This window comes from Sminthopsis crassicaudata, chromosome 2 (assembly GCF_048593235.1).
Source record: "Sminthopsis crassicaudata isolate SCR6 chromosome 2, ASM4859323v1, whole genome shotgun sequence".
Taxonomy (NCBI): domain Eukaryota; kingdom Metazoa; phylum Chordata; class Mammalia; order Dasyuromorphia; family Dasyuridae; genus Sminthopsis; species Sminthopsis crassicaudata.
Window position 1 is genome coordinate 49,587,416 of NC_133618.1, and position 12,120 is coordinate 49,599,535.

Sequence of the window (12,120 nt, forward strand, 5' to 3'; positions counted from 1 at the left end):
TTCCAGCCTGCATGAGGGTAGCCTCCCTGGACTGTGGCTTGGGGGCCACCTGGAATTAGGTGGGAATGCTGCTGCTACTGGGAACTTACCACCTGTATGATATAGGTGGTTCATTTCAGTGTTCTAAGCCTCAGTTTTCTCATCTGTAAGATTGGACATAAGAATGTTGCTAAGACTTTTGGGCTTCCTTGCCCATTAAGGCAGTTGGTCAGTGGTTGGTGTTTGTGGTAGTGGGGATAGTGTGTCTCTTAGCCACCAGAGTTAATCCCTTCATTGCTGTGGTACAGTGAAAGAAGACCTATGTCCAATTCTACCTTATACATTAACTATGTGACAGACCACTTTGTCTCAATCTCAGTTTCTTCATCTGTAAAATGGGAATGATAATAGTATTACCCATATAGGGCTATTGTGAGCCTCATACGAGATAGCATCTGTAAATTGCTTTGTAAACCTTAAGGTGTTATCTAAATAGTAGAGGGGATGATGATGGTGATGATGATGGTGGTGATGATGATGATGATGGTGATGATGATATGATGATAATGTCTATAGGGGACAAGCTGGAAGCAGGAACAGATGGAGCCCAGGGCTCTGACATCCCCAAGGTTCTTGGGCTCAGGGTTCTGGCTTCTCTCCACCAGGGATTTAGGAGAAGCATCAGTTGAGTTCATTTAATCTGCCTGGGTAAAATTATGGCTACCATATGCTCCCTCCTCTCTTCTTCAGCGCTTCTGCCAGGACAGCTAGCCTGCCACTAATGGCAGCACTGGTCAGCAGGTGATGGTGGTGGTTGGTGAAGATGGCAGCCTGGCTCCTCTGGATAATGGTTTCCAGGGCCAGGCTGGAAGTAGGGCAGGTGGAGGAGGGGGAGAGGTTGCCAGTTCTGGAGCTCATGGCCTTCCTTGCCCATTGGTTTTAATTGGTTTAAGAATAAAAGTGTTGGATTTGGAGCCAGGAAAGAATTCATTCCAATTCCACACTCTAGACAATCACTGAGCCTCAGTTATTGAATATAGAAAATGGGAATCGTGATATCCACTGTACTATTTTCAATCTCACAGGGTTTTGTGAGTACACATGAGGTAATATGTAGAAAGTACTTTTTTATTCTTAGAGACCTATTATTATAGAGCCCAGGTTTTTTGTATCCACTGCTCTTCTCTCTCTGACAATCTCCCACACCTCATTGAGTCTTACTTTCCTCATTTGTAAAATGGGACTTCTCACTATCCATCCATGGCTGCCTGTTCCCATGGGTTTTGTGAAATTAAAGTCATAGGAAGGGAGGGAGAGACAGAGGCAGACACAGACACAGACGCAGAGAGACAAAAAGACAGAGGTGAGGGAGGAGAGAGGAGAGAAAAAAGGAAGATATGAAGGAGAGAAAGAGAAGAAGAGGGTGTGAGAGAGGAGAGGATGAGAGAAACAGAAAAGGCAGAGACAAAGAGAGAGAGAGAAGGAAGGAGGAGGGAGAGAGATGGGGGAGGGAGAGAGGGAGGGGAGAGGGAAAGAGAGGGGGGAAGGGATGGAGAGAAGGAAGGAGGAGGGAAGGAGAGAAGGAAGGAGGAGGGAGAGGGGGGAGGGAAGGGAAAAGAGGAGAGGACAACAAACAGAGACATGCCCAGAGAGTCGGTCTTGCTCTGGAGAAGTCTGAGACTATGAGACAGACCCTGTCTCAGGGCTGGTCCTGGAGCACTGGGGCTGATCAGGCAGGACCATGTTGGGCTAAGGCGGCCTCCAGGCCAGAAACACGCCCCGTGGGCCTCTGAGCCCCCGAGGGCAGCGACGCCTTCCCCCAGATGCTGGCAGGGCCTTCCTGGCCGGCAGTGCACACACGGCAAAGCGAGGTTTTCCATGTTTGGTCCTCGGTGGGGCTCCGAAGGCCCGGGGCCAGCCGCATAACCCTTTGACGGATCCCCACAGCTGTGGCCACACATGTGCTGAGCCATCAGAGTAGCGAGTCCTCGCAGACAGGGGTGGGGGAGGGCCGCAGGGAGGGGGCGGCAGGGCGGTCAGCGAGGGGGAGGGGCGGCAGCTCGGCCGCAGCTGATGGGGCAGCAGGTGCTGGGGCAGAGCTTGTTTAGCTGGGATCTGTTTACTGGTCGCCGCTGCTTGGGTGCCCTCCTCCACGCTCGTGCTCCAGGGCTCACCCAGCCAGCCAGACCGTCCGTCCCACGGAGCCGATGGGGAGCGCCCGGCTCTGTGGGCCCAGCGTGGCCCCGGGCCGTCCCTGCCCTCCCGAGGTGCCAGCTTGGTGTCTTGTGCCAGAGGTGAAAGGGCATCAGGAGCTGGGTGCAGCCTCCTCTCCCCTCCCATTGTAGGAATCCTCTTTCCTTCATGTCTAACAGGTGCCCAGTTTCCTTCTCTCTAAAATGGGAATATGAATACTCCTGGGAGGCTCCCTCACAGGGCTACACAAATCTGAAAATGCTATAGAAATGTGAGGTATCTCACGTACTTAGAGCTAGAAGCGACCTCAAAGGCAATCTGGTGCAACCCTTCCCCTACTCACCTATTTTACAGTTGGGTAAACTAAGGCACAGAAGGTAAAGTGATTTGCCCGCGGTCATACCAGAATTACACACATCACCTTTAGAATTTGAACACACTTTCCCAATTCCAGAGGCCATATTCTTCTCAGGGTACTCTACTGTACTGGCTTTAAATCCTGTGTTTCAGTTCTTGCTTGAATTCTCCTAGCCACAAACTCATTACCTCACAAGGCACACTGGACAACCCTGATTGCTAGAAAGTCCCTCCTTTCCTTGGGGAAGACGAGAAAATGGTTTGGAATCAGCTTTTTGTTTTTAAAGCAAGTGTTTGTAGAGCATTTTAAAATTTGCAAAGATTCTCTTTTGATCTTTACAACACTGGGAGATAGATACTATTATCATCCCCATTTTACAGAGGAGGGAACTGAGGCAGATAGAGGTTGACTTGCCCAGAGTCACACAGCTGTTAAGTGGTGTTTTAGATCAGTTTTGAATCAGGGTTTTTCTGATTCCAGGTCCAACACTAACTGCAAGATAATATACACCCAGGGGCTCACAAAAAAGTGGAGGAGCCAGCCAATATTATGGGGTCCCACACAGGCTACATGAGCGTGAACAACAGTCTAAAACTGAGTATTTATGCGTGAATTTCCACTGTTCTCGTGTGTACCCTTATGTCTTCGGTGGGGAGAGGGGAGGAAGGTATATGTCCCCTTAGGAGAAAGTTGTCTAAGATTTGAGCATCCTGCCCCTGACAGACTCAGTTTCCCCATATTCCTTGCTGGCCCATGAGCCCCAGACAGGTCTCATTTTGATACTTCTCAGAGTAATCCAGGAGAAGAGAGAGTCATACCCGAAAAGCTGGCTGCTTTTCCCTTCCTCATGCAAGAATAGGCCAAGGGTTAGTTGCCCATTAAGCAACCTCTTAACAAGTTGGATGGTTTCCAGTGGACAAATAAGATGGCGGTGGGCCCAAAGCCCTCCCTGTATGAGAATTTTTTGAAGAAAACTGGGGCTGTTTAGATTGGAGGAAAAAAACAAATTGGACATTTTCTTTTTGGCCTCCGAGGGCAGAATTAGGAGCAACGGAGGCAAATTTAGTGCATTCCACCTGAGGAAAAATTCCAACAATGGAACGTTTTCCAAAGTGGAAATGGCTGTCTGACCAGGGAGTTGGTTCCCCATCCCTGGGTTTTAAAAGAAGTGGTATGGGCTCTGGTTGGGATCTGTGCTAGAACAGGATCAGACTAAATGCTTTCTGAGGCCCTTCCAACTCCGAGGCAAGGCTGCCCCACTCCTCACGCTGTTCTGCCAACTGACTGGGCCACAAGTCAGATCTGCCGGGATCGGAGAGAGAAGCTCACCTCTGCCCCTCAGTTTGTCGTCTGTGAAAGGAGAAGGATGAGACGTATAGATATATGTGTGTTTTATATATGTATATATGTAGGTATATGCTTACATGTCCATGTATATGTTTAATTATGTTATTATATTACATAATGTAGTAGATACATATAATATAATGTGGTATATTATTGTGTTATTAAATATGTTAATTGATTAAATATCTATACATTTAATATATTATATATATATGAAGTTATATATTATACATATATTTAGTGTGCATGTGTGTATGTATTTGTGCACATACACATGCGTGCATGTGATTATATTTATATAGAGCTCTGTGCATGTATTATGTGCATTGTGTGTATGTGTCTGCATTTATGTATACACATACACCCCATGGTGTTATATCAAATGGGGTCACAAAGGGTCGGATACAACTCAACAATTACCGTCTTAAAGAGTTGCCGGGGGCAGAGATGTGAGCCCTCAGCCCACATGAGGCCCATAATACTCTGAACCAGCAGTCTGATATAATTGGAAAATATTTAGCAAAATAAATAAAAATCCAAAAAAATAAAAATACCCCTAACATGTGGTTTTCTAAGTCAGTCTGTAGCTTCTTATGTTTCACTTTGTAGCCCCCATTTCCACTTGTTTGCCTATTGGAGGGGGAGGGCATGGAAAGGTTAAAGGATTTTCTTAGGGTCACAGAGCCCTCAGAGACTGGATTCCATCTATCATCCTCTCTCTCTCTCTCAGATAAGATGTGGGTTATTCTTTTTTCCCCCCAATTACATACAAAAAGCAACATTTTATTGTACACGTACATTCATTTTAAATATTTTTCATTTTTTACATTTTTACGTATTTGCAAATTTTTACATGTTTACATAATATTTACATATTATGATTCATGTTTGGAGAGAAAAATCAGAATAAAAGGCAAAAACTGAAGTGGGTTATTCTTAAGTACCTTATAGTTGTGAGGAAAATAGATTTTAAAGTGTGATGAGTGGGTGAGTCATTACTTTTATTTCTCAGAAGATTTTAAGGAATTTTCTTGTCCCACCCTCAAACATCAGAACTAGAAGGGACCTTGGTTGGCATTCCTTCCCGAGATCAAACTCAAGCCTCCTACGTTCTGTGCCAGAGTTTTTTCCAGGGCCCCAAACCCCTGAGGAAGCACACTGAGCCTACTTTGGCTCTATCCCCTCCTCAGCTCCCATGATCCCCAGCAGCCCCCTGGGACTCCCTCACCCTGGAGTTTGCTCAGCTGTCCAAAGAGTCAATATCAAGAAGGGAGAAGCGGCAGGGAAGGAGTTAATGCCAGAACCCCCCCCCCCCCCAGTGGCTGCTGCCTCTCCGGTCATTAAGAAAAATGGGAGCCTCTAATCCCCAAGCTGTCACCTGGAGCCCTGGCCCAGCAGTAGCCTGGGCATCCCCTGTGAGAGCACCTGGTGCTTGTCTTGGGCGTTGCATGGGCACACGTAATTAAGATGATGGGCGGGAAGGGTTCTTTCATTAGGAGCTGGGGGCAGGCTGGTGGATTTGCTGGAAGCAGGCCTGCCCAGGTGTCCACAGTGCGGCTGCTGCACTAGGAACCTGCCACCTGAATGCTCACCCCGGGGATGACTGCTGGCTGACACCTGGGGAGAGGGCGGAGACCAGCGGGCTATCTGGGCTCTCCACACTCACCCACCGCTCTCCCTCTCTCTTTCTCCTCCTCCCCCTCTCCGGCTGTTCCCCAGCAGATAGTACGGAGCAGAAGACAGCGACGATGCCCGACTCACCGGCTGAGGTGAAGACGCAGTCCAGGTCGACCCCCCCCAGCATGCCTCCCCCACCTCCAGCCGTCACCCAGGGAGCCACCCGCCACCCTTCCTTCACACCAAACACAAGTAAGTAGCACCTGCATTCACCTTCCCCAGGGGACCAAGGTGGGAGCCGCCATGATGGTGAGGCACGTGCAATGTGGGGGATTGTCAGAGCTGGCAAGAAGTTTTATAGATGAGGGAACTGAGGCCCCAAAAGAGGAAGCTATTTGCTGATAGACACACAGCTAGTTAGTGATGGAGCCTGGGCGAAGTTAAGTTCTCTTTTTTCTCAGTCTGAACTATTTCCATTGGGCTAAGCCATTCTTCCTGATGAGAACTGTCAAGTTATGGAAATTCCATTTCCTCACCTCTGAAAAGAGGCAATTAGAACTGCCTGTGAGTGTCCTGGACAAGGGAACATGCTGAGGACGGGTTGTTTTTAATCTCATCTTGTTCAGAACCAGGACTCTGGCCACCTCTATAACATGTGAGCATGTAGAACTTCTCTCCCTTTCCAGTTCTCTGTTATCTCCCCCTATTAGAAGAGATGTTCCTTAAGAACTGAAACCAGCCAAGTGGCTTATATTTGTATCCCCAGTGCTTAGCATAGTGCCTGGCACAAAGGACGCACTTAATAGATTTTCTCTGAATAGAAAAAAAGGCTAATTTCAAGGTGAAGGATATTAGAAGGGGATATTACCCCTGGCCCTTTAAGGCTGTAGAAAATCACTGGGCTTACCTATATCCAGTCTTCAGCCTGGGAATCCTAAAGAGACCACTAAAAATAATGTCAGTCTCTACCTAAATATAACATTCAGCCTAAGATCCCCAAAGGAGCTACCAAAAATAATGCCTTTACCAAGTGCTTGGTCAGTCTTCACTTAAATGTAGCCTTCAGTCTGGGATCCCCAAATGAGCTACCAAAAATAATGTCCTCCTGAGTGCTTAGTCAGTCTCCACTTACATGCAGCCTTCTTTGGGAGTCCCAAAGAGACCACTAAAAATAATGCCCTACTGAGTGCTTGAATCAGTATTCACCTATATATGTGGCATTCAGTCTGGAATCCCCAAAGGTGGCCAAAAATAATACTCTATGGAGTGCTTGGTCATTCTTCTTGGATGACCACATGACCTAGTGCCTCAGGCAGGACCTCGGCTGTGCCAGAGCACTATGCTCAGAAGGAGATCTGTTCTCACACCCATTTTTAAAAAAAGGTTTCGCTTCTTTACATACCCCAATCATTTCCTGATACATACCTCCCTGATTCATTGCCTTATGCTGGATGAAAATGATGAAACAGGATTAATTTGTATCTGATCCCTGTTTCCGGTGGGATACATGACTTTCCAGACTGTTGGCTGCCCACATCTGCAGAAAGGAGAGAAGGGTATTTCTTCATCTGTTTTCCTAGGTTAAGATGAGTCGTTTCAGTTGATTAAAAGTCAGGATTCTTTTCCTTCATATCACTGATCATGTTGCTGTAATGGTGGTTCTTACTTCACTCTGGGAAGGGCATTCTTCCTATTCAGCGTTCCTTATAGCGATAGTATTCTATCACATTCTATCAGCAGTTTATTTAGTTCTTCCCATATCATTGAAATTCTACTTTGATATTTCTCATTTGTGTTTTTTTTTTGCTCCCCACAAGTCACTACTATTAATATTGGGTACAATTCTGCCTTTGACTTCCCTGGGACACATACCCATTCCAAATGAATAAGCAGATCTCCCAGAAGCATCTCTTGTTTTCCATATCCTTACCTAAGTTCTAGGTATCAAAATCATTCTTTGAGGATTTCTGGGGAAATGAAAGGATTATATTTTGACCTTTGTAGCAAAAATGACCTTTTTACCATGAAGAATGGGGTAGAATGAAGTAATTAATAGTGATGTTATTGGGAGGATAACCCTCCTGTCAACTTTGTGGAAATGATGACTATGGAATAGCTTTCTGAAAAGACTTCTTCACCCTCCTCAACAGAGATTGGCAACTGCTCTGTGGATTAGCAAAGTGACCCAGAGTTGGGGATTGGAATCCCCATCTATCTAGGTAGCATAGAAGACAGAGTGTCAAATTGGGAGTCAGGAAGACCTGGGTTTCAATCCTTTCTCAGCCTCGGTTTCCTCTTCTGTTAAAAAAAAATTCCTCTTCTACCTTCTTAAAAGATATAATGCCTACCTTCCAGAGTTTTTCCAGGAGGATCAAATAAACTACTAGACTGATGTCAAGTGCTTTGCAAGCTTTAAAACACAAAACTAATATTCTGTCATTATCACCATCTGGTTTGGTACTTAATAAATGCCTTGCCTGACACTGTTGTGTCCATTTTACAGAGGAGAAAAAAATAAGGCAAGAGACCTTGTCGATGAGCTTGTATCACCCCATTTTTCCTCATAGAGAAGATGGGATCAAAATTCTCACCCTTATCTTTGGTCTATGAATCTCTCTCCATTGCCAACTTATGAAGTCCCTTGCATCTCTAAATCTTTAGATCGTTGGTTAATTCTGATCTCACCAAATTTTGGAGCCTCCCCCCGTCCCAGGACCCCTTTGCATAGCAGACTCAATAGTCCTGAAGGAACAGGATGCTAAGTCTTTCAGAAGGGTCTTTGGAGATCATCAGTGGCCCCTCATTTTATAAATCCAGATTGGATAAATGACTTGTTAAGGTTACACTTCAGTGGAGGCCTGAGGTCCCTTCCATTCCCAAGGTTCTGGAGGCTGTGCGTTGGCAGATGTCCGCACCTCAAACTCCAGAAGGGCTATTGATGGATGGACTTTAGCATCCTCCTCCTTCTCCTCTCCAACCCCATTCCCCCAGGCTCCTGGCCACTGGGTTAGAGGCATCAAGATTTAAAGAGATAATTGAAGGAGAACTTTATTGAATGGGTTTCACCGACAAACATTTTAATCAATACAGGAAGGCAGCCCAAGTAAACAATTAGGTTACTTCGGGCAGCGCTGGTACAGCCCTAGCCAGCCCAGCTGTAGAGGAGGCAGCTTGGCAGGAGATCATGGGCCCAAGGTGCTCTGGGATGAGCTGAGCCTTATGCTTTTCTCAGACTCCTTTTCTAGATGTGAGGTCCCCCTGAGAGTCTTGTGCCCCCAGATTGCTAAGCACTCTGCCTTATCCTCCCTTCTCTCCCCTTTGCCTGGGAAAGGGAGTTTCTACAAAATTGCTTAGATTTTAAATATCCCTGTGGAGTTTCCCAAGTCTCCTAGAAGGTTAACAGCTGGAAGGCACCTTCCTTAAAAGGACTTAAAATACACAGAGTGTCAGTGGGACCTTAGATGACTGACTATTCAATCTGAAATCGAGAGGCTGGTTAGAAGGGGAGAGGCACTAGGTCTAGAGCTGAAAAACCAAACCTGGTCCCTTGCTCCCGGTTTGTGACCATGAACAGGCTACTTTTTCTGAGCCTTAGCTTCTTGCCTTTTGTGAAAGTTGGCTAACCAGTGGCCCTTGTCAACTCTACCAAGGATGTCATAAGGAATGCCCTCACCGCCCTCATAATAGATTACCTTTTCATTTTAGATGAGGAAACTGAGTCCCGGAGAGTAGAAGCAAGTTTACCAGACATGGCAAATGGCAGAGCCGGATTAGCAACATCAGTTCATTTATTCAGCTTCTATTGTGTGGGATGCAATGTTCTAATAAGGGGAACAACACCTTCCCAGAGCCTGTTCCCAGGGAGCCTCCAGTCTGATAAGAAAGAACAAGATGGACGCTAATTATTGTTTTACACACTAGAAACCACATTTCCCATTCTCCGTCCAAAAATCATTGCTACCACAATTGCACTGGGTGCTTCGGAAGAGGAAAGCACAGGACGGCTCATGCCGCTCTACCTTAACCATAGCCAAGGAGCCCTGCTCTGGCCCTGGGTGCTCTGGAAAGCTCTCCCCCCTTCTTCTGTAATACAACAGGAAGTTTTTGATAGCAGTGAAAAAATTAGCCTAAATTGAGATCAACACTACTTCTTTGCTTGAATTGAATTGAATTGAATTCAAGGAGAAGCATCAGGGTATGGGGAGGGGGAGGCAGACTACGAGTGGAATAATACTTTTGACAGTTACATGCATTCATTCATTAAGACTCTACTCAAATGAGAATGAAGGGGGAATAAACATTCATTGAGCACTTACTATATGCACTGCACTGTGCTAAGCACTTGACTAATATCATCTCATTTGATCCTCATAAAAATCCTAGAAATTAGGTATTATTGTTTTTAGCCCCATTTTACAGATAAAGAAACTGAGGCAAACAATCCCTGTCCAGGCTTACACAAATAGTAAATGTTTGAGGTCAGATTTGAATTCAGATCCATAGTACCACCTAGATGCCTCTGTATTAGCAGAGTGCCACTTGGGTGCAATTATCCAGATTCTTTTAAGGCTTTTAAATGGAGGCTGAATGAACACTTGGAAAGGATGCTTTGAGCAGGGTTTGAAAGGAATGTTCTTGGGCCTTTCTTATTCTGAGTGTCCATCATAAAATCAGATAATTCATAACTAGAAAGGAGCTTTAGAGAATATCTAGTCCAAGGGACCTTGACTGAGGGACCTGTGAACTTTTTTATTTTTTTTTTGATGTTGGAAAACTACATTTCAATCTAATAGGTTTCCTCTGTAATTCTATGGATTTTATTTTATGTATTTAAAATGGTGATTTTTTTGTTGTTGAGGCAATTGGGGTTAAGCCACTTGCCCAGGGTCAGCACAGGAAGTGTTAGTGTCTGAGACCAGATTTGAACTTAGGTCCTCCTGTCTTCAGGCCTGGTGCTCTATCCATACACAACTAGTTGCCCCTAAAATTGTAGTTCTAAGAAGGGGTCCAGAGGCTTCACCAGTTTCCCAAAGGGGTATACAATATACAAAGGATTAAGAACTCCTGATAAAGTCTGCCCCCTCATTTCATACATCAAGAAGCTGAGGCCCAGAGAGGGAAAAAAAAAATCTACCCTTAGCAAGTGAGTGTCATTTCCAGAATTCGAACCCAGACGATCTGCCTCCAAAACCAATAGTGGCTTATTCCTCACAGTGTGAGTCCCTGCTTCTAAGCAATCTTATGGGGGTCTTTTTCCCATTCCCTTCTCTCCTCCCCCTGCTTGGCCAGTGGTCTAAGTCAGTGCAAATGTTAGTTTGGAAGCCAGATGTTCCCTAATTAGGAATTGAGTTCTGATAAGCTGTGATCTGATGGGTTTTACATTTAATCCAAGCTTTGGAACAGATGTGATGGCTGTGTGTGCGTGCGTGTGTGTGTGTGTGTGTGTGTGTGTGTGTGTGTGTGTGTACATCCCTGGGTCCATGCCCCTCTTCCCCTCCCCCATTCTTCATCTCTGAACATTTCCTAGCCTGAATTCCATACACTCAGCTCCCTAGTTTTTCTGTGGCCAATTTACTGGAGCCAGGACACTGTGTTTAAAGTACACAGGAGTAAGGAAAGACAGACAGGTGGTCCTTTTATAAATGGTTATTTTTCTCTCTTTTATGGTAAACATTGAAATCTGCTGCTTCTACTCCAGCCACAGACTGCCTTGGATCTGGCCAGAGATTTGTTCTCTAAATCATTTAATACCCTAAAAGCCTAGTGGTTAACCACTTCAGACGCCTGGATGCCCAGAAGGCTGAAAACAGCTCAGGGATGGATTATTGGGGGGAGCAGTTTCAGAGAGTGGCAGGTGCTCCCCAAGTTGCCCACCCCACCCCAAAATTAGAATTCAGCACTCTCATTCAGTAAATTTGGATTAAACTCAGAGGAGGCTCAAGGCACCACTGCTCCAAAGATTCTGATGACGTATGACCCTGCCCTCAACAAGCTTACATTCTAAGAGAGAGAGCGCTGCCCAGTGTGCATGGTTAAGTATGATGCAGGGTAGAAAATGATGGGATCAAAGAAGAAATCCAAAGTAGGAGATGATACTTTCGAATGGAGACTCTAGAAAAAGCTTTGCCAAGAGGATGCCCATGAGCAGAGCCTTGGGGGAGGAGAATTCTGGAGGTCAGGGTTGAGGGAGGACTGGGGCAGGAGGACAGGAGCCTGTAACCCGAGATCAGAAAATAGCTTTTAGAGCATTCGCATTAGACTATACAGTATGTGAGTGGTACTCACAAAAGAAAGGTAGGAAAGTAGGTGGGTGAGTTTTAAATGCCAGTTCTAGAGATAATAAGAAACCACTGAAGATTTCTGAGCAGAGCATGATCCGGTGAGGGGCAGCTATGTGGTTCAATAGATAGCGCCCTGGACTGGCAGCCAAAAAGATCTGAGTTCAAATTTAACCTCAGATGCTTGCTAGCTGTGTGATCTTGGACAAGTCACTTTACCTCTATTTGCCTCAATTCTTCATCTACAAAATGGGGACATGTTGGAGAAGGAGACAACCAACCACTCCAGTATCTTTGCCATGAAAACATCAAGCGGGGCCAGGAAGAGTCAGACATGAGTGAAAACCA

General features: G+C 45.7%; 1 protein-coding gene across 12 annotated transcripts in view; it reads left to right on the forward strand.

The window, feature by feature from the left end:
- The window catches only part of CBFA2T3 (CBFA2/RUNX1 partner transcriptional co-repressor 3), a 192,039-nt gene that overhangs the window by 146,567 nt on the left and 33,352 nt on the right, over positions 1-12,120 (forward strand). For 6 of the 12 annotated variants that reach the window (XM_074286193.1, XM_074286194.1, XM_074286184.1 and 3 more), the window contains one exon: positions 5,597-5,746. In XM_074286193.1, the coding sequence (XP_074142294.1) occupies positions 5,597-5,746 (150 nt within the window). The remainder of the gene's footprint in view (positions 1-5,596; positions 5,747-12,120) is intronic. The other 6 variants (XM_074286185.1, XM_074286190.1, XM_074286186.1 and 3 more) reach the window with 1 other exon arrangement.